This window comes from Cryptomeria japonica, chromosome 7, assembly GCF_030272615.1.
Source record: "Cryptomeria japonica chromosome 7, Sugi_1.0, whole genome shotgun sequence".
NCBI lineage: Eukaryota > Viridiplantae > Streptophyta > Pinopsida > Cupressales > Cupressaceae > Cryptomeria > Cryptomeria japonica.
In genome coordinates, this window is record NC_081411.1 from 58,125,523 (window position 1) to 58,147,630 (window position 22,108).

The 22,108-nt window shown below is 32.6% G+C and overlaps 2 protein-coding genes across 3 annotated transcripts; both read right to left on the reverse strand.

Moving 5' to 3' along the window:
- Positions 1-8,481: 8,481 nt before the first annotated feature.
- On the reverse strand, positions 8,482-9,855 carry LOC131856422 (uncharacterized). Its single transcript, XM_059208211.1, has 2 exons — positions 9,085-9,855; positions 8,482-8,877 (listed from the first exon to the last, which is right to left on the reverse strand). The coding sequence occupies exons 1-2, from the start codon at positions 9,853-9,855 to the stop codon at positions 8,482-8,484; spliced, it is 1,167 nt and encodes a 388-aa protein (XP_059064194.1).
- LOC131044776 (disease resistance protein Roq1) lies at positions 8,554-14,337 on the reverse strand. Of its 2 annotated transcripts, none has more exons than XM_057978211.2 (4): positions 13,611-14,337; positions 13,240-13,536; positions 9,085-10,364; positions 8,554-8,877 (listed from the first exon to the last, which is right to left on the reverse strand). In XM_057978211.2, exons 1-3 carry the CDS (start codon positions 14,160-14,162, stop codon positions 9,951-9,953), a joined length of 1,263 nt encoding a protein of 420 aa, XP_057834194.2. In that variant the 5' UTR covers positions 14,163-14,337; the 3' UTR covers positions 8,554-8,877; positions 9,085-9,950. The 2 variants fall into 2 exon arrangements, with proteins under 2 accessions (XP_057834194.2, XP_057834193.2); XM_057978210.2 differs by having other exon boundaries at positions 9,085-10,379.
- Between the last annotated feature and the right edge of the window lie 7,771 nt (positions 14,338-22,108).

Below are 22,108 nucleotides of genomic sequence, written 5' to 3' on the forward strand. Positions count from 1 at the left end.
ATATTTATCCAATTCCTTACTTTCCTCAATAGCAGATACCTTAGGACTACAAGTTTTACGAAAAGATCTAAGTACATTTTTCACAACTTCATCTTCTTTCAATTAAATGCCAATAACTTTGATGCAAATTACTGCTTCATAAACTCAAAGCATATAGCTAGCAATGTCCTCATCCTTAGACATCTTCAAATTCTCAACCTTGCAATTGAAATTATAGAACTGGATTTTCATTATCTTATCATGTGCTTCATAAATTATATTAAGTTTTTTCACATCTATTTAGCAATGCCATAGTGCATCACCATCACAAGTTTTGAATCTACCAATCCATTGATGATTGCATCTATTGCTTTGCCATTGTTTTCATACAACCTAATCTCAGATGCATCTATTGGAGGAGTGGGAGGAGCTATATAACCATCCCTAACTAATTTCCAAAATCCAAACCCTAAATAGGACTTGAACATCCTTCCATTCTAACATTCCAAAAGGTTTAATTAGTTCCATCAATATTTGGTACCTTGTAAGATCCATCTTGAACCTTTTCTCAAGTGGTTAAGCTTCCTTAGAGGAACTTGGCTCTAATACCAATTCTTGAGCACACCCTAAGACTGAAAGTAGGGGTAAATCAATGTTGAATGAAAATTAAACTCTATAGTAGAATTCAAATTCCATAATCCTTAATTTGATCAAAATTAATGAAAGATAAAGCAATAAACATACATGCACAAGAGAACACTAGATTTATGTGGAAAACCCAAGAAGGAAAAAACCACAGTAAGATCTATCTCACAATATATGAACAAGAATTGCTTGTATTTCTTTCTTTTCCATTTTTTTCATACAACCTAATCTATGATGCATCTATTGGAGGAGTGGGAGGACTTGTATAAAACTCTCTAACTGAGTTCCAAACTCTAAACCCTAAAGATAACTTGAACATCCTTTCATTCTAAGTTTCCAAAAGATGTAATCTAACTTTGGTACCTTGTAAGATCCATCTTGTAACATATCAAACCTTTCCTCAAGTAGTTAAGCTTCCTTAGAGGAACTTGGCTCTAATGCCAATTGTTGAACATGTTGGCAATTGACACTCATCCGGTAGTCACCTTCTGAGGTAAATTTCTTTTTGGGTTGTCATTGATGGCAACTCATCTTCAGGGGTTGGTATTTCTCATCCAGAAGCATTGCTTTATTATTTTGTATTAATTGGGTCACTTAGTATACACACTTTACTTTACACTTGTTAACCAATTAGTCTTGGTACCAATAACTCACATTTAGGACCTAGTTAAGTATAGGGCCCAGTTAAGGTATTTTGGGCCCCAATAAAATCTTTTGTGGAATTGGAGGTAGCGTGTATGCTGATATCAATTAAGATCATCAGGATAATGCATATCATACTTTGTGATATAGAAGCCAACAAGTTTATTTTATTTCATCTTGAGGCCAACATGTTGAACAAGTTACAAGGATATTTAAGGGAGATCATTTAGCGATGGATTTCATATTAGTAGTTATGTGATTTGTGACATGAATCGGTCAGTAATTAACACTTAACTGTGTAGATAAGGATATATCATCTGTGTTTCCAATATTCCTTTATGTGACATTGGATAGGTCAATTTATTGATCCTTTAATATCATGTTACTATTGCATTACCTAATTGGAAGTAGCTGATTCATAATATCTTTATCTCCACACTTAGTAGTGACAAATATAGTTTATTTCTTTTTCATGTAATATTCCATACATGTGATGAAATTGCAAATCATTTATATTCAGTTCCTCTTCTATGTGGTTGCTCTACAGTTGACCTTTAGCTTGATTGATGCATGAGGTTTCCCTTTTAGGTAGATATTGATAGAAATATTATTTATTGTTTTGGCATTAATATATGTTCTTGAATATCAAAGGGGAATATAATGGCTCAGGTTGGAATTTAGTCTCAACTATGGCATAGACTGTGCTTTGATTTCTTTAATCTCCACCCATGACTTGCACATTATCTGGCAAGATCTTTATCCTAATTTTCTATTCAAAATCTTATGGGTATAGTTTGCAATCCTTTCATGATAAAATATCACTTGATTCTAATAGCTGATCTTATTTATCTTCTACCCACAAAGAGAGATTGACATTAGCCATTAAATTGTTGAAATCATAGTACAATCTTATCAAATTATATGAATTTCCTAATAAGATCTTCATTGTTGTTATAGCTTTTACATATTTAAGTGTTTAAATTTCCGTTTTTTAAAGGCACAACTCAAAGGTGTATTAGTGTTAGTAGATTTTGTCTTTTAGCTTTGTATCTCTCTCCGATGATACCATGCTACTTCAATACATGAATCATGGCCTCTAAGGATAAGATGAGACAATTACTTACGTAGAGTTGTATATGTATGACCACAATGACTTAGCATTCTTGACTTGACCTTTAGATTACAATAGATATTTATGTAGTACTTAAACCTTGTGCATCCTTCCTCTTCTTTGTTCAATCTATGAGAAGCCTCTCTTCTTTTCGTGAATGCCCTTGTATAATGATATTCCCATAATAATTTCATCTCCTTTACAACTACAAGATAAAACTAGAATAATAGCTTATAAGGATGATGGCAATGTCAATAAAGATAATATAGTTTTTCTTTTCAATAATGTATATTTAAATGAGTGCTACATCACTTATGATAAGCATTACAATATTAAACTTTAAATGAACTTTAATTTTCATCAAGAGAAGATAAATGGGAAATGGGAAGAATACCTATTGTAGTTTATTTTTATTGGTTGAATTTATCAACATAGATTCTTATTAGGTTTTAGTAAATTAAGTTAAATTTATTTAATGATATAGCATGGAAGTGATAAATGAGTAAATTAAAATACAAATATGAATTAATTAAATGTCATTCCTAATCTTGGATGACCTAGTTGAATTGTTTCTCTTTTGGATGTATACATGAGTATGAAGCTTTCGTATACATAGGTATGCATTGAATGTATATATGTGTTCTTATATAGCTCCATATGCTTGATTTTGAATATGATCAACTCATTTTTAGGGATTCTAGTTGTAATTAGTTCTCCTTTAGAAATACAAGTGCCATGAATATTATTAAATTTTATTCATTTTTATATGCATTATGGAGATGTTTATAAATCTATTAATTGATATGAATACAATGCTTGTTAAGTAGACTTGTGGATATGCATAGATTGATGTGTTTACATGCTCTACTAAGTCCTTGTGTGCTCTTAAGTGCCTTACACATTATACAAAGTCTTGTATGCTTTCATATGAATGGATGCATTCTTGTGTTTTCTCTATGATAGATTATATTATGTTTACCTATCGGAACAAATTTGATTCCTTTAGATCTCAAAATTACTTTAGATAATAAGAAAGGATTATTGATTCTATCTTTATATTTGTGTTATATGTATCATTTTGCACAAATTCCATTACTCCTACCAGTATTATATTGCTAGTCTTCTTCATGTTGGGTTGGGTATCTTTCATGTCATGAAAGATTCCAAGGAAGTGTAACTACTTTGTGGTAAGGTGGTAATGTGCTCACACAATGTTCTTTCCTATGGTGTGCTTGAGGGAGACGTATGTTGGTAGTTCCTATCATGGTGGTCTTCGTGTTTGTTCATTATGTATTAATTGTAATCATCCTTGTGGTCTATTGTAATGGTATATTTTTCCTTATGGTATGGCTTGTAATTGGCTTGTGTACTATATCATTATGTCAAAATGCAATTTCATGTCTCTGAATTTTCTATTTGAACACGTGGTATTAATATATGGTTGTTATTGTGTAACATGTGAATTATTCTAATATGATATTATGGCAGGCCTTACAAGCATAACAACTAGTTGACCCAAAAACATTATCCAATGCACACAAATTAATGCGAATCTACACACATCATGATGAGACCAATATCCAAACTCAACCACCAAAATATGTCTGGGCCAAAAGGGCATGATCCATATCAGCTCACTCTACCAGAACCTAGACTAACTGACAACACTAAACTTAAAACACCACAACTCTACTTCTAGGTTGAATGATCGCTAAAAAATTGAACGGGAACACTACAAAAATCAAACAAACATGTCCTCCAAGTTGCATCAATAAAAGCAACATATTATATAACCACCAACAATTCTCCAAACTAGTTGTGACAGCCATTTCATTTGTACACATGCATGGTATGAACCTGAAACAAGAAATTTTAAATAGTGGTTTTTAGAAATCCCTTTTGAAAGTCAATTTTTATTATTTCGGTATTAAAATAAATTAAATATTTAGAAACTATACTCTAGGTGCTACATTTATTATTAATCACTTTTGTCAAGATTCAATCTCTAAGTGCTTCAATTTTTAGGTCAAATGTGGCAAAATTTGAAAATTAAGAAAATCACTTCTACTTTTTAGCAAAAAAGTGGACTTAACTTCTTGCACTAACCCGTATACTTGACAAAATCTCTTTTGATATCTAATGTGGCTGAGTTTTTTAAACATAGTAAATTAGAAATCGAATGTTAAGATTTCTTATTTTAGAATACATTTTGTTAACCTCTCAAACTTGTCTACATACCTTGATTATGACGAATTTGTCCTCTACATACTTAGGTATATTTTGTTTGAAACCATCATAGCCACCTATTTTGATGTAGGTAAACCTCTAAAATTGTATGAAATAGCTTTCATATTGGGTAACCAATTTGATGGCCTCCAACAAAACTCTTTGGCTTAAGTCCCCCTACAATTCTTTTACAAGCCTCATTGTGATTGCATAGTTCACTCTCTTAAAGATAAAGTAACATGTTTGCAGTTGAAGGTCTAGATAAAAATCATATATCTAAATGTTATCATTGAACTGGTCCACATGATTTAGTCCAAGCCAATATATCATACAAGCTGACATATAGAAAAAATTATTCACAGGGAAGAAATTGATCATGGTATGCAATTTGTCACTAAGTATTTTTCAAAAGAGCATATAGCTTGTATAGCATCCACTCATCGAAATTGAAGGTGTCAACATCACCTCATAGCCTATGCAATAAAATGATTATGTTTTCTATTTCTCCTTTTAGGTACAATTTATGAATTTTCTTTGGTAATTGGGATTGCCCTCTTCTCGACACAATGAATCACTCCATGGACATGAAATTTCTATTATTTCCATTTTTCTCATTGATATGTGTCTGTGATAGGGTGAAATCTCAATGTGAATATGCCACTCTATTGGGAATCCAAAAGTAATTAAGGATTGTAGCTCGGTCTAGGGTTATGATAAACCTATTGTCATTTGTTTTATTTTCCTAGGTATTTGGGTTGTATCTTTTGATGCAACCCATGACCAAATATGCAAATCACATGGCTACTGGAAATGTCGCTACTTCAAACAACTCACTTTTTTCCAATCTTTGTGTGATGGGATGTCTATTAGGGTTATTGATTTTGTCTAGAATTCTTCTAAATTAATATGTCCTAACCTAATGTGCCCAACCTTCAATAATGAAGTTTCTAATCTCTTTAAATGCTCATATCTTATTTATTTGTATTTCATTTTAAATTATAACCTTGAATTCTTAGGAAAAAATTGGTAGAGTTTCCCCCTGATTCTACAACTTTTATTAACCAAAATGAAACCATATAACTGTAAATAGATTATTTCTTCAATGGCCACTTGAAATACTTACTTCTAGTGCAGAAATAGTGATGAAAAATGCTTTTAAATAGGTTCTACATTAATTCTTCTACAAGCTCTAATTCAACATTTAGCTAATATCTTGAGTTATAGGTTTAAAAATTATAATTTCGGATAAATAATCTCCTTCTTGGTCACATTAATCACTCACCCACTCTAACTCTCTACAATTAATTCACAATACCTCAAGTATTGTGTTAGCATTTTTGGTCTAAATTGGTTTGGGAAACTTATCAGTCTTCGATGAGTATTTTAATATTATGTCCTAGTTCACTCCATTTTTAACCTTATTAGCTCAAGAAAATATTTTATCTATCCCTTTGTCTTTCCCTTCGCTATAGTTTAGAATGAAATGTTAGGTGGCAATGAAGTTTAAAAACTTGTTCGGGTTCTAACCTCTATTTTGAAATTCATAAGTCCTTTTTCTTTGAAAATTTTCCTCATAAAGAGTTGGCTTATCAAAACCCCAACACTCTCCACCTTTAAAACTTTCTTATAAAAGTGAATAGTCGGGCCCCGAGTTGGTTAGAAAAATACATCAAAGTCTAATAGCTATTATTGAACTTAAAAGAATGACCAAATAAACTTAAGACTTGGTGAAAATTAAACATGACCAAGGCCAAAAGTTAAGTTAGTTTGAGATGAAGTGTTGGGCCTTAGAAAAAAAGTTAAAAATGGAAGGCTCGAAGAATTTGAAACAAATTTCATTGTGAACATTTATCAAAACTTAAAACTAAGTTCGAAGAGACATGTAAAATTCCAATGAAAATTTTGGAATAGAGGAAAAAGACTAGAGACATATTTAATTTCAAGAAGACTTATTGAATTCCAACAATAGTGTGTAACCATGAATAAGTATTAATACTTTTAATGATAAAGTATGGGCCCTTTTTAACATTAAAGGTATTAATTGTTGGCATCAAGCTCAAAACAAGGAGTAAGACTTAAATTTCATTGTGCAAAAAAAATTAAGGCAATAGGTAGCTCTAGAAAATTTATTGTTGAGTTTTTCTTAATAGGTATGTATGTGCAAGGGATATGCCTTGTTATGAGTTTAATAATTTTTATGTAGTGGGTGTAGTGCATATGAAAAAGATGACCATTATGGAAGAGATAAGTAAGAGTGGCTAGGATATTGCTATTGGCAACATGTCATGGATATACCAACTTGTTTTGAACACTACATGACTACCTAAGTGTAGGAGTCAAGATTTTGGAAACTATGGTTGACTACCTTTCATATGGGAGCTCTATAAATATGGTAGTGCTTTTTGAGGAGACACTTTGTTTATCTTTTGAGACATCATCACGTTGCTAAATTACAACATAATTCTTTATTTTTTATCTACTACTAAAGAGCATTAGTTCTATATTTTGTATTGTAACTCTTTGTTGCTATAATACAATTGAGCTCTATGTTCTAGAGTTTGGCTTTTTCCTATATGGATTTTCCCAAATAAATTTGGTGTTATGATTTTATTTGTTTAGATCTAAAACTTTTGTGCATCTAATTAATAATATTTGCTTTGTGAGAAATTTTTGCATTCACTGTACTATTTCATTAGCTTTGGAAGTGCTATTGTCTACTTAAATTCCTATCAACAACACATAAAATGAAATTATAATATATTAGAGCTAAAATGTGTTAGAAGAGTTAACGTTAAAGTAAATCTAGGATACAAAGTAAAACAAAGGCTAGGAGAAAAGCATAAAAAACTAAAAGGAAGCTTTGTTGATGAAGAACAAAGGCAAAAGGATATTTCAAATCTTAAAATAAAAAAGAATAAATAATAGGCTAGTAAACAAAATGCATATAAGCAAGAAAATCAACCTCAACTAAAGAATAGAGGGAATAGAGTAAATAATTCCTAAATATTTAGATAATTGTACAATTATATTTAAAAAAATTAAAAAATTAAATAATATATCATTTAGCTCTAGGACTGATGTATGATTGCCAAATAAAGAGACTTGAAAATCAGCTCTACAACTATCACTAGTGTGGATTAGAATCAAAATATTCTTGTCTACAATGTTTTAAATTGAGTTTGCTAGAATGAATCTAATTCATGATTCTGAACTAAATCCTTTGGTAAAACCTTTTCTATAATTCATTAGAAAATGTTTATCTCAACATTTGAAAAATAATGTACACATTTAGTTTTAAAAATACTTTCTTTTAATTAGTTGAGAGTTACCATTGTTATTAATTAATTAAAACCTTTTAAAATAGAAATAACTATTTCTACCATTAAAAGTATTAGTAAATAATTATTATTAAAACATCATTTTAAATTATTATTTATTAACTCACTTTTAATTAAAAAATTTTAAAATAATTTAGTAGGTTACAAACTTCTCAATAGTTAAAAAAAAATTGAGCTTGAACTTCAAAATAAAATTGTTTATGATCATTTCAAAAACTAAACACATATATCTTTATTATTAGAAAATTAAATTCTTTTATTTGAAAGAAAAATATTTTAATTTTAAATAGATAATATTCACTTTTATAAACAAAACAATTACATACACTTATCTACTCTAAAAGATTATCATAATTCTTCTCAAAAATATTGTAGGGGTCATATAAAATACTAGCCAAACTCTTTGAAATGCTATTCAAATTCTATACAAAGTAAAAACTTAAAGACCTGATTTATAAACGATATAAATTATTAACAATAGATAAAACACACACATACTTTTCTACTCTTGACATTTCTTAACCTCTACAAAAAAATCCCTTATTGATATAACCTATCAACAATTGTACGTAATGCAATCAAACTTTTCCACTCTTCACTTTCTTTCACCTCTACTCGAAACCCCTTCTTTATTACTCCTTTATTACCTAAAACATGTTCCACATTTTCAAAATTAATATTGTATCTCACCATTGTAATCATCCATTCTCCTTCACGCACCCTAGGCCAGATTCCATGAGAGAATTGAAATGATTCATTTATTTCCTCTGCCGAAGTGGAGCTGTCAACACCAACCACATAGCATCCAATAACAGCTGGATAAGTTTGGGGAGTACCAATTTCAATATTAGCATCGCGAAACAGATCTTCGTTTAAACTTGACTCCGCTCCATTCACTACTCTTCCAATCATAACCATTCCCCAGAACGGCACACTCTGAAATAAAAGACAAAATACTCTCACTTTCATCCACCATAAACTCTTTTTCATTTGCATATCATTTCGATTGTTTGAAAATATAGACTAGCTTTTAAAAACAAATTACAAATCAAAGCTTAAGGTCAAAAACTAGAAAAAGGATACTTCAGTAAAAAAAAATGAAATTTATGATTGCCTGTTTAAAAGGAGTATTGAAATTATTACCTTTAATTCATGAATGCAGTTTCGTATTAGTGCATTGCTGCAATGGCCAAATGGATACAACTCTTCAATGCCTGATATTTTCTCCAGCTTTTCACAACAGTCAATCTCAATCGTCTTCATGCAGCTCAGTCCGGAGAGACTTGGCGACTCCTCGAGCTCAGGACAGTCACTAATAATAAGCTCTGTAGGTTTAATAAAATCAATGCATCCTAACTCCTCAAGCTTAGGGCAATCACTAATAATCAGCTCTGTAAGTTTGGTAAGATCACTGTACCCTACTACCCTTTGCAAATCTCTGCACCGGTGTACAGACAGACTGATGAGTGCTTGTGGCAACGTAATGTTCAGTAGCTTCTCACAAGAGACAATCTCCATGCAGCTCACTCCGGAAAGAACTGGCAACTCCTCAAGCTCAGGACACTCTGTAACAATCAGTTTTGTAAGTTTGGTAAGATCACCGGACATTACTACTCTTTGCAAATCTCTGCAGCAGCCTATAGACAGACTGATGAGCATTGTTGGTAGCATAATGTTCTGTAGCTTCTCACAAGAGTCAATCTCAATCTTCTCCATGCAACTCACTCCGGAAAGAACTGGCAACTCCTCAAGCTGAGGACATTTCATAATAATCAGCTCTGTAAGTTTAATAAGATCACTGGACCCTACTACTGTTTGCAAATATGTGCACCTTTGTACAGACAAAGTGATGAGTGCTGTTGGCAGCGTAATGTTCTGTAGCTTGTCACAAGAGTCAATCTCAATATTCTCCATGCAGCTCAGTCTGGAGAAGAAGCTTGGCACCTCTTCAAGCTCAGGACAGTAACTAATAATCAGCTCTGTAAGTTTAATAAGATCACTGGACCCTGCTACTCTTTGCACAGAGTGATGAGTGTTGTTGGTAGCGTAATGTTCTGTAGCTTGTCACAAAAGTCAATATGAATCTTCTCCATGCAGCTCAGTCTGGAGAGACTTGGCACCTCCTCAAGCTCAGGACAGCCAGTAATAATCAGCTCTGTAAGTTTAATAAGATCACTGGACCCTACTACTCTTTGCAAATATGTGCACCTTTGTACAGACAAAGTGATGAGTGCTGTTGGCAGCGTAATGTTCTGTAGCTTGTCACAAGAGTCAATCTCAATCTTCTCCATGCAGCTCAGTCTGGCGAGGCTTGGCACCTCTTCAAGCTCAGGGCATTGCCTAATAATGAGCTCTCTAAGCTTGAGAGGATCAGCACTTCCCGATACTCCATGTAAATCTCTCCAACTTGTTGATAACTGATGCTGATAAGGGAAAAACTGCATGAAAAGATTAGAAACTTTTTTTTTTAGGATTAGCTTTAGTTCTATTATTTTTTAACCTGGCACACTCTAAGCGCTGAGTTAGAGTTGCCGGGCCCACAGCCACAAACCAGTCTTTTATGTTTCTCAGTTCTCACATTCCTCGTTTCCCTTCACTTGCCTTCCGTTAGAAAGATATAATGGTTTTCATGCGAAAGCCTTTTAGGGAAAAGCGGATTATAACTGCTGACTTAAGATGCAGAAACAAAACTGAACACATATATGAAGATCAATGAATTTAAATTTGAAAACAAAATAGACGACGTCCATCGTATTCGACATATAAATTGTAATATATTAGTTTTTAATTTATTTGTTATATTATTTATTTTGTTTATTTGAAAATAAAAAAATATTTTATTTTATTTATTATATTATTTTTTTAATTTTAATTTTTTTAATATATGATTCATATTATATACTAGTATATCTATATTTAAAAAATATAGGTAAATTATGTCGGAAGATATCTTATAATAGAAGGGAATTGATGATTGCTACTTGATTTTATTGATTGTTCTCTTTTTTAAATATTATGACACTCTTCCACTATCATTTGAATATAACACTGTCATATAGTTGGAAAAAAGTGGCAAGGGTTCTATTTTATTTGGAGTAATAAAATAACACCTCCACAAAAACCAAAAGGGCATATTTCATGTATTTACCCGTCATTTGCATGTCAAATTGTTTCAAAATTGATTTTTTGTTTATGGACATTTTGATGTCATTGTAGATGCCTCTCGGCATAAGGGCATAATTATAATATAATTTTATTTTTTAATAAAAATTTATATTGTAAAATATATACAAATAGATGTAAGCTATTGGTTACAAATTTAATAATTTTAATACATATAAGATATGCTTAAACTAGCTTATATATATTTAAAAATATATATAGAATAAGTAGAGAGATATCCTTCTCCAAACATATATATAAAAGTTAGTTTAAATTGAGTTGTAAGACAAAGAAGTCAAAGATTACAAATACAAATAAAAAAGGAAGAACTAATAAGAGAAAATGTTTAATTTCTACTTTGATTTTTACCCTAGAGAATATTGTTGATAGTTACTATTGAAGATTTCTTGGATTTATTAGATGTTGTTCTATGGATTGCTACATGTAGGGGATTAAATTGTATAGACTTAAAAAATATGTAGAGATTAAAAAGGAATATTAAAAAAGTTAAACCTTGGTAGTATCCTGCCACCACCCTAGAACTATGTTGGCAAAAAGAAAACATAACTATCACCTTAGTTTTTCAGGCATTTCTATGCACGTCAAATTTATTCAAATATCAAAATGTTAACTACCATTGTTAAAAGCTTCTCGGCTTAATTAATGTTTTCATATGAATTCATTTTCAATAGATATTATTGTAAAATTCAAATTTGAAATGGTTTGAAGTAAATGCACATATATAAGTAGGGTTTAATTTCTATATAATTTATAAGGTCAAAATTTTAGTTCAAAAATATTTGTTGGATTTTTTTCAACAATTTTATTTTTCTATATACTTTTAGGTATTAAAAATATCATTTATCTTTATATAATTGTAAGAGTAAAAAATGTGTAATGGTGACTTTTTTCTTTCTTTTAATTTTGTGCTTATTTTTGCACAATGTTTTAATATGATGACAAATGTCATATATTTTGTTTTTAATTGATGGATTTATGAAGATCCCAAAATTGTCTTTATTTATAATTGTTTCAACAATTTTATTTTTTTTGTATAATTTTAAAGATAAAAAATACCATATATTAGGATAGAACTTGTAGCTCAATCCAAGACTCCTAAAATTTATTTACACAATATAAAAATATATATTGTGTATTAATGTTCTTTGTGAACATATTGCATTTGAAATTAGTTACTATAATTATAATTTTGATCATGAAATATATTGTGTTTTTCAAACTCTCAAACTAGTCATGTCATATGTTATGATAAAATTGAGAATAGAATAAGTTGCTAGTCTTATTTACATAAGAAATTGACAATAGAATAAGTTGCTAGACTAATCGTCCATTTTTAAGCACTAAATCCAAATGCATGACTATTCATTGACCTTATAGATAGTCCTAAAATGAGAAATAAATTCAACATGTGTGTTGTGTAACATGAATGGAAAGAAATACTTTTATACCAATACATAATAAATTGCATTAAAAAACACACACGCAATAGGTTCTAAATAAATTGCATTAAAAAAACACACACAATAGATTCTAGGTGAGAAAGGTAAAGGGGTCAATATGTCAAATTGAATTTAGGTGACATACATGGTTATGAAGATGAAGGCATGATTGTGGACTTGACCTAGTATTAAAAAAGATCGAATATGTCATGATGAACATGCACTCAAGAACCAACGTTAATATATTATTTATTTATATATAGATTGCACTATATTATTTTTTTCTAACGGCAGGCAAGTGGAAACGGGGAATGTGAGAAGCAACGACGGAAAGAGAAACGGAAACGGCTGGTTTATTGGGGCTGAGGGCTCGGCCGCTCTAACTCAGTGTGCCCGCAAATTGTGCAGAGGAGAGACAAGCTCTGCCAGCGGTTCTGATAATAAAATTGAAAGCAGTCATAGGGGGGTAATTGAAGCAGCGTCAATGCTTGGTGTTTCTATCAATTATGTAAAACAAGTAGGAAACCCTTTCAAAGAGGTTTGAAAAATCACCAGCTCTTTCCTGAAATTCTAAATATGTTCTTATAAATCTCTCAATGATTAAAAAACTAATATAATTCATTCCACTAAATAGCCTTACTAAAGATTTCATTTTTGACTAAGAAGATCAAAATACCTGTCTGGGATTCTCCCACAATGTTTTGAATCGTCCACCGCAGATTTTCAAATACTGCAAATTTTGTAAATGTCGTTCTGTGATATCGTTCTCATGCTGCAAAATTTGACGACCAACCCATGAAAGGATGTTGAAATTGTAGGCAAGCTCGACCCATAGTAAGGAAGCTGATGTGTCAACACAACTATCTGATTGGCCTAAAAAGAATGTAACTCCACATCCCATGGCATCGTCGGAAAAGGAATGGAAACACCTGACATTGGTTTCGGCCAGGATAGCTTGCAAACCCATCAATTCCTGCATACACGGAATCAAGCAGTGCAATTTTCAATTTATGTAGTAACAACTTAAGATTTGGAATACAAGCATACCAAAGATTCCAAATCTCGAGGATGCCACAGGCGACGAGGAGAGCTGAGTTCACCTGCCATCTCTCTTCCCAAGTCCCTCAGGTGGTCATGCATTCTCAACACAATTTTCAATTGGCTACTCCCATACCCAATTTCATCCCAAATTTTCGCTTCTTCTTCTTCTAGAAGACATTTATCTTTTAGCGTTTGCAATGCATTTTGAGCATCCCATCCTGAACTCCCGCATATTCTTTCAGCCATACACGTCGGTTTGCCCAAATAGAAACAAGCAATATCAATGAAAACTTGTTTTTCCTCATCCTCTAATGCGTCAAAACTTAATCTCAATCTTTGTTTTACATCTCGTGGCAGCGTCTCTCTAGCTTTATTCAATTTCAACTCCCAAAACCTGTGATCTCTACCATGAACGAGCCGGCCCAGAACCAGAAGAGAAAGAGGTAACCCTCCACACACGTCTACGAATTGCTCAACTAACGCCTCGTACCCAGCACTTGGAATGGGATGGTCAAACGCATGCCAGCAGAAGAGTTGCCTCCCGTGGTTTCTGTCCATTCCTTTTAAAGGATAGGGGAAGAGCACCAGTAGCCGTTATAGTTAATTTTGTGCATCCACAGATCCTAAACAGTACATCGGATTTTGATTTTTTTTTTTAGTTGTCTTCATATGCGACTTAACTGCTTATAGCTATTGATCTGGCTTCTGGGTAGTAACAATGCACGCTGTGGAATCAGTTATGCGCACAAAGGTCAAAAAGTACACATTTCAAAGTGTCGCCTAATACCTAACTAAAGATGTTCCAGTAACCGTCAACTCAAAATCTCTAGTACTTGTTGACAATTGTCCCAATAATGGTGCACAAATGTTCCAATAGTGGTACACAAATGGGACAAATGTTCCAATAGTTGTGCACAAATGGGTCAATTAATTACAAAAAATGATCGGCTATTGGTACAAAACAAATTTATTAATGGTATTTTCACTATGAGGGCTATTGGGGGGTCAACATGACAATAAGGTGACAGTTATTAGAACTATGTTATCTATTGGTGTTCTTCCCCTAGCCAATAGTAATCCCTACAGATATGACCACTCCAACGTCACGGGTTGTGACAATAACCAGACTATTGCCTGATTTATTTAAGATATCCATGATCAAAAGAGCATCTAACTGCTCCACGCGATTGATGTCATCTACAACTATTAGGAAGTTTAAAGGGCTTCTCCGTAGATGATCTTTGAGATAGCTTGTTCCTTCCTCTATACTTATAAAACTTTGTTCTATGTCAAAAAGATCTTTGACAAGCTTACTTTGCAAATGAGGCAGTTCCTTTCTTGCAGATGCTTCTCGCACATCAAACAGAAAGCTTGCTCTAGAGTAATCTGAACGTTTTCTATTAAACAACTTTTTGGCAAGAGCTGTCTTCCCAATTCCACCCATACCAAAAATGGCTACAACGTTAGGCCTATTTTTCCTTTCTTCCAGACCACACTGCTTTTCAAAATCTTGTACGAGTTCATCAAGACATCGCCTTTCAAAATCCTCCACAAGATTGTTAAGCCCTACTGGATATTTTGCAACATATAAACATCCTTTCCTTTGTACTTCCTTTTCTATTGCTGCTACTATGGTTTTGCAGTCACTGAAAATTTATAAAATGAAAGCAAAATTCAATGAGAAAACAGTAAAACAGATTTCAAGGTAAAACAGAATTATATAGAGTAGAAGTACGACAACCAAAGAAAGATTACCTGTCAAATTCTATCCCAGCAATAAATGAAACCTGATTAAGGGCTTCCTTCCACTCTCTAAGCTTCTCCAAGTACCTCCCTTCTCTTCATAGTTACGGAATGCATCAGCGTATGCTCCATTTTCAATATGGCGGAGTTACCTTGCCTCCACTTTATAAAACACGGGAATAATTTTGGCCTCACTTTGAAGCAGGAGAACCAGCTCAGCCAAACACCATGCTGACTCTGCATATCTTTTGGAAAAGATGGCTATGTGTACCTTAGCAGAGCCGATGGCAGTCTCAATAGTAAAAGGAAAATAATTTCCAAATTCCTTCTCTTCGGAATCAAGAAAAGCACGTATTCCAATTTGCCCAAGAGAGTTGTAAAGCTCAGTTGCCAAAGTTTGTTTGACATCGGGGCCTCTGTGATTGATGAATACATCAAACAAACTCGAAGATTCAGAAACCTTCCTTCTTTTCCCGGGAGGTTCTATTCCAGAGAAAGCATTTGACTTCTGATTTTGCTGGTGAGCTGATGATGAAGACGCCATTAAAAACCTAACAACCCATTTTAAAAAATAGAAAGAGGACCAGAGCGCGTAGGGTTTGATTACGGTATGCCTAATGAAATATGACCCTTTGCGGAAAAAGAAGGGGAAACTGAGTTATATAGATCATACTGCAGGCGAGTTTAATCTTTTCCTCGAAACTATGGATAAAACAGCGAAGAAAATGCCTAAAAATCATTCAGTCTCCGGATTACAAGAAGAATAAGATAGGTTCAGTTTCGTCGAAACATCCTGACAATGCAATAAACATCAGAAGAGAGGAGATAAACAGTCGTTTGAAGATTTTTTTGTGGTGCGTTCCAGCTGTGAAGTTACGTACAAAGAGCATCTTTCTACAACTGGCCAAGGAAAAAGCAGTCACATTCTTCACTTTTTTTATTTGTTTGTGGCGTGGAAATAATTAGTCTAAGAAAAATCTTAAAAGATGAGCATGATTTTCTAGGGAACAGTGGTTAAAATATAATTAGTTTTCCAAAGATCTGACATTTTTTATCTTGTTCACATTGCCATTTCTGAAATATACTCATGGGTATGTCTACCACTTTTGAGAAAATTATATCCTTCGTAAGAAAGCAATAAACCCTGTAAAGGTGGTTTCAATTTCGTCGAAACATCTGAGGGAAGGAAGAAAATGTCTTTAAAGGAGATTCATTCTGACAGTCACTTTTGAGTGGGATGAAGGAATTAACGAAGATGCCTCTTGTTGTTAGAAATTTAGTGAGTTCAGATATATATATATAGCTGATGGTTATATTTAGTATGTGGTTTTAGTCAGTAAATTCTTTCACGTTGGAAACAATTGTTAGGTTGTTAAACTGAGAAATCTTTGTTCGTTTCCACTCATTTGGAATTGTGAATATATTGTTGTTTAATTGAGAAGTTTTTGTTGATTTCAGTCATTTGAAATTATATATTGAACTCGAGGTCAAAATAAATATATAATCAAATAAAATTGTATTTATATCAAACAGATTGTATTTCAATTTGATAATCACATTGTATTTGTATCAAATTATATTGTATTTAAATTTTATGAGCTTAATTAGATCAAATTGAGTAAGAGTAGTCAAGTGAATAAGTAAGCATCTTACAGAGATAAAAGTCCTAACTAGTCAAATACAAATAATTATATAAGCATGAGGAACATAAGAGGTATTCATGATGGACTAGTAAACATTTAAGGTCTAGAGATAATTAGGTTACCCAAGTTGGACACACTTCCCAATTTTACACAATTAACTTTTCTTGGGGTATCTAAACTAGAATGTTGCTACATAGTTAATAAAATACAAGGTTTGAAACATTACATAGCATTAGACACATTGATGGTAGATACAAGGTGGGAGAAGACAAGCATACAAACTTTGGAGAACGTGGAAAGATTAAGTATACTACGTCTCATGGCAATCAAAATATTAGTTGTTGAAGGTTGCATACAAAGCATGCAAGTAATAATAGGTGATACGAATATCGAATTCTAATTATTTTCAATTTATTGTGTATTGGTTGAATGTTGATAAGCAAAGGATTTGGAAAAATGGCCAAAAGATATTATAGTTTGCACGTAGACAGTCCCTAACAATGATTCACTTGTTGAATCATTTACCTTTTACCAATCTCTTAATTGTTGATTCTTTAAACACGATCTTATCTAGACCATCCATAAAATTGCCCTTCAATGCCCGTCCTACTTTTTTTTTCTAAATTGTAATTATCCAAAAAATATTTTTTTATGAAATAATCATAGAGTAACAACTACGCTATCAAGAACCATGAAGAACGATATAAATTTAGTGGAATCCATTAGACCTCACGAGAAAGAAACCAACAAAATCCAAATTTTGTTATGCCAAAAAATAGAATGAATATATGTGCCTACATCACCCCCTAATCATCACTAGTTAAGGTATATAGGCATATATTCATATTAGACCAACCATGCTCTCAATCAGATAAGAACAGTTGAAGCCATTGCCTACCTCTCCCCTCATCTACCCTCAAATGTCCTATAAATATAGGATGAAGTAGAGGGTATATAAACTATGATCTTATCTTTCATAAATATCTCAACATTAGCTATTGGGCATAGTACTAATAAACCTAACTTTTAGTAAAAGCTCTATTCAAACCCTAGATAGTGGTGATTGAATCCCAATGATGGATAATTTAAGAAAAGATTTAATAATTCTTTCCAAAGAAGTGGTAATCCATGGAATTTGTTTATTTACGAATTTCATTAAAAATATTTTATTTTTAACTATTGAAACATTATCAAAATGGGAATTATATTTTATGACTACAACTAGAAAAATCAATCATACTTTAAAATTTAGGTTGATGCTAGAGTTCCATGGTAAGACCTTGATAAATATGTTTTTTATATTAAAAGCAGCATAACAAGGGTGTTGGTCCTTTATACCAATAGCCCAAAGGCAATTTAACAACTAACAAGGCACTTACAACATATCAAAATATAGCTTAAGAGTCTTAGCAAAATAAGTATAACAAAAAAGAGTCTTAGTAGTATATAACAAAAAACCTAAGTACCTAAAACCAACCATCCAATGGCTACTTGAGCACATTGCTTCAGTCTTCAGTGAAGAGCTTAAAAAGTTTGTTATAATTCCCTTCTTTTTCTGCATCCTTTCCCAGTACTTTCTTTTACATTAGGCACAAAGAAGTGGTTGAGTTGTACATCACACATATAAGCTGAACCTAGATATACTAATCATTTTATTCTGCATCTCCAACACTTTCTTCTTCAGGGCCTCCAATTCTATCATAGTAGTCTTGCAGTCAGCATAGGTGCCTGCACTCCCCTCTTGGTGAGTGTCTTCTTGTGCATCTACATTTTATTTTTGATATTTTCATTTGGTATTGTATCTATACATACAATGTCAAAATAGTGTAAAATCTGTCATATGCAAAATTGTCATATAGGCATGCAAATGTCTATGGATTTAAGAGATAAGAAGGAAAACCCATCTCATGAATTTAAAGGATGCTCTATATTATTGAAACTTTGAATTTATATTTTTAAGGGTCCAACCCATCCTTTTCAAATTTTCTTTCATTCTTTAATAAATTCTACAAAAGGACACAAATCACATGAAGAATTCTTTTATTGGTGTTCTCAACTATGTGTGGCTATAAAGAAATATGAAAGTAGAAGATGTAATTATTACACTCAACATTTGGGATTACCCCATAGATTATCTTGTCCTTAAGGACAAGAAGAATAAAATAGGAAACCTCATAATTTTGGGATGGCCTTGGCTAGCCAGAGTTGCTGCTCTTGGTAACTATAGATTTGAAAACATGAGCATCTTAAATGGGATTAGATAGAAGGAACTTTCATTATGCCCATGTTTGAAGCCCTCTCTTCAAATAGGGAGACAATTTTGGATAGATGATGTTTTAGATTCAGATGAAGATGATGCTTCAAAATAGGAAATGGTCGTGATATCAAAACATGTGGAGGAATATCAAGAGTTCCTAGAGCAAGAAATTTTAAGTTTGGAAACTTTACTTGATAAATCTAGACTACTTCTAACAAATTTGGAAGAATTGTGTGCTACCATAAATTGCTCTTTAATAAAAATAATTAACATAAACAAATTTCAACACACACATCTTACATCACCTTCTCTCACACCCTTGTCCTTTGAATACTTTATTGGGAGAGCCTTCCAATTTGCAAACTAAGATAAAGAAAATTATGGTGTAGAAGGATAAGCAACTGCTTATTAACATATCTTTGTTGTTAAACAAGAAAAATAAGCTGAAATGACTCCTAGAAGAACATACAAAAGCATTTACATAGGATTATAAGGAAATTCAAGGAATCCATCCATATTTTTATACTCATCACATCTATATTAAGGATGTCAATCATGTGGAATGTGACCCCAATGCAAGATTAATGTAACATTAAGAGATATTGTCAAACAAGAAATAGAAAAATTACTCCAACTAGAATTTATCTATACGATTATGAATAACCAATTGGTTTCCCCATTAGTTATAGTTACTAAGAAAAATAGGAAACGAAACGTTTGTATAGACTATTGAGAGTTGAATAAAGCAACAAAGAAAGATTAATTTCCCCTCTCATTTATTGATCAAGTCCTTGATTACCTTGTTGATAGACTTATAAAGCACTGAGAGGGAGGGTGAATCAATGATAGAAAAAACAATAACACTTTAAACACAGATCAATAAAAAAAATTAACCAATTTACTTAAGACTTTGCATTCAATCCAAAGTGTTATGAAATCATCCACAAGTAAAACATCCACCATAACACAAGTGATTATACGTGGAAAACCCAACTGGAAAGAACCACGGTGAGATGGGACTCACAAGTTAACTATTTGCATAAATAGGTAACTGACCGGTTAAGGTCTACAAAGTGCTCTATTAGGAGCGAATCCTGTTAAAGATCCCAAAGCCTTGTTAGGAGCTATACCTGGTTAAAGGTAGTACCATGTTAGGAGTAACCTTGGTAGAAGATTTCAAACCCAAACTAATGGATCACTTGGTTAGAGGATTTGTACAATGAAGCTTGTTAGAGCTTACCCGGTTAGGGGATTTAACAATTGTAGTGATTAGAAAACAACAGGTGGTATGATCTAAGCATAGCACATCTTGCTTGTATAGATCCTCTTCTACTTACTCAATACTGCATCACCGACATACTCTACAACTCCCTCAATAAATCGCCTCAACTCTAACACATAACAACACTTGTATCTCGCATGTCAAAATAGTTCATCACAATGTCTATTTATAGGCATTAGATTTCATGTCGGCACAAGAACCTCTTCACAATCTCCTAGGTTCAGTATATCTGGACAATCTTTCATAACACATCACAGATCACCGCCAAAAATGTTGGTTAGAGATAACTCATCACGACCAGTGATAACTCATCACACAATCACTGAAACCAGTTGAAACACTAATATCGGTTGAGTGTTAACCGCTTCCAACTCATAGACCGATTGTCCTCCATTCACCTCCTTGTTGATCTCCGTTGTACCTCCAAACTGGTGTTAGTGGAATTGACCAAAACCAATTGTCATTCTTGCCTATACCGGTTGTCTACATATATTGATTTAGACACCTTCAAACCTGTTAGACTTCTCTATACAAATGATACCGATTTGCAATATAAAGACTTAGGAGTAGTACCAATTTGACTTAACTAAGATGACTATGACAATATGAACATATATGTGTGTATGTGTTCCATCAATGACAACACATAAAGTCATCCATTACAAAAATCATCATCAAGCCAACAATCTCCCCTTTTGGCATTGATGGCAACACTTAGAAAATTTTACAACTTTACAACTAAGTGTGCTTACAAAAAATGTACATACATATTTCTACTCCCCCTTTGACAACAATGCCCAAATGAAAAGTAAAATACATATATATTATATCAAAAACTGCATATACATAAATATAAGAGTTTTTCAAGGTGTGTTCACTGTAATTTTTAAGAAAATGTCACTGAAAGCAATCTTCATCTATGCAAAATCATTATCCCATGTTTCTAATAATGTTTTAGTGATCTAAATAGTTGTCATAACTTGTGCAGCAAATTCTTCCATTGCATCCACTGTTCTCATTTTCAGGGTAGCCAAAACCACTTATGAATCCTTGTATGCCCTTTGTAAAATTTCAAATTTTGGACTCAATTGGTTCTTCAGTTCTTTCAAGGATCTAAGTTGCTTAGCCTATTCAAAATCATAAACATCTAACAGATGTTGCAAAGTGTCAATTGATTTCGCAAAATCCAAAGCCGAATCCTGTAATGGCATATAAGCATTACATATCTTCTCTAGTTCCTTTTTTGTCTCTTCTCGCCTCTTCTTCAAATCAGAATAAAAAAATGAAACTTTAGATGTATAGGCCAAAAGCCTTCCTCCAATTTCAACAGCAGTTCTCAAAAGATCTTTATTCATAGATAAAGCAATCTTGCCTTCATCAATAGATCTGACATTAGTTGCTCTCCCCTCTTCTTTCTGTAATTATTTTCACCTAAGGTATGTGTTGCTTCTTCAAGTGATTCCAATTGGTCAATAACATCAGCAACCAACTGTCCAAGCTTGTCGATAGGGGTAGACAAATCGCCTATGTCAGTCTCTGGTAGGAGACTTGACAAAATTTCAACAACAGTTTGTATAGT

Excerpts from the sequence above, each read along its gene's own strand:
- LOC131856422 (XM_059208211.1), bottom strand. The coding sequence starts at position 9,855 with ATGGAGAATATTGAGATTGACTCTTGTGACAAGCTACAGAACATTACG. Across the intron at positions 8,878-9,084 it reads ACTGCATTCATGAATTAAAG|AGTGTGCCGTTCTGGGGAAT; the intron begins GTAATAATTTCA and ends CTTTTATTTCAG.
- LOC131044776 (XM_057978210.2), bottom strand. The coding sequence starts at position 14,162 with ATGGACAGAAACCACGGGAGGCAACTCTTCTGCTGGCATGCGTTTGAC. Across the intron at positions 13,537-13,610 it reads CTCGAGATTTGGAATCTTTG|GAATTGATGGGTTTGCAAGC; the intron begins GTATGCTTGTAT and ends CCGTGTATGCAG. Across the intron at positions 10,380-13,239 it reads TGTGGGAGAATCCCAGACAG|TTTTTCCCTTATCAGCATCA; the intron begins GTATTTTGATCT and ends CTTTTCATGCAG.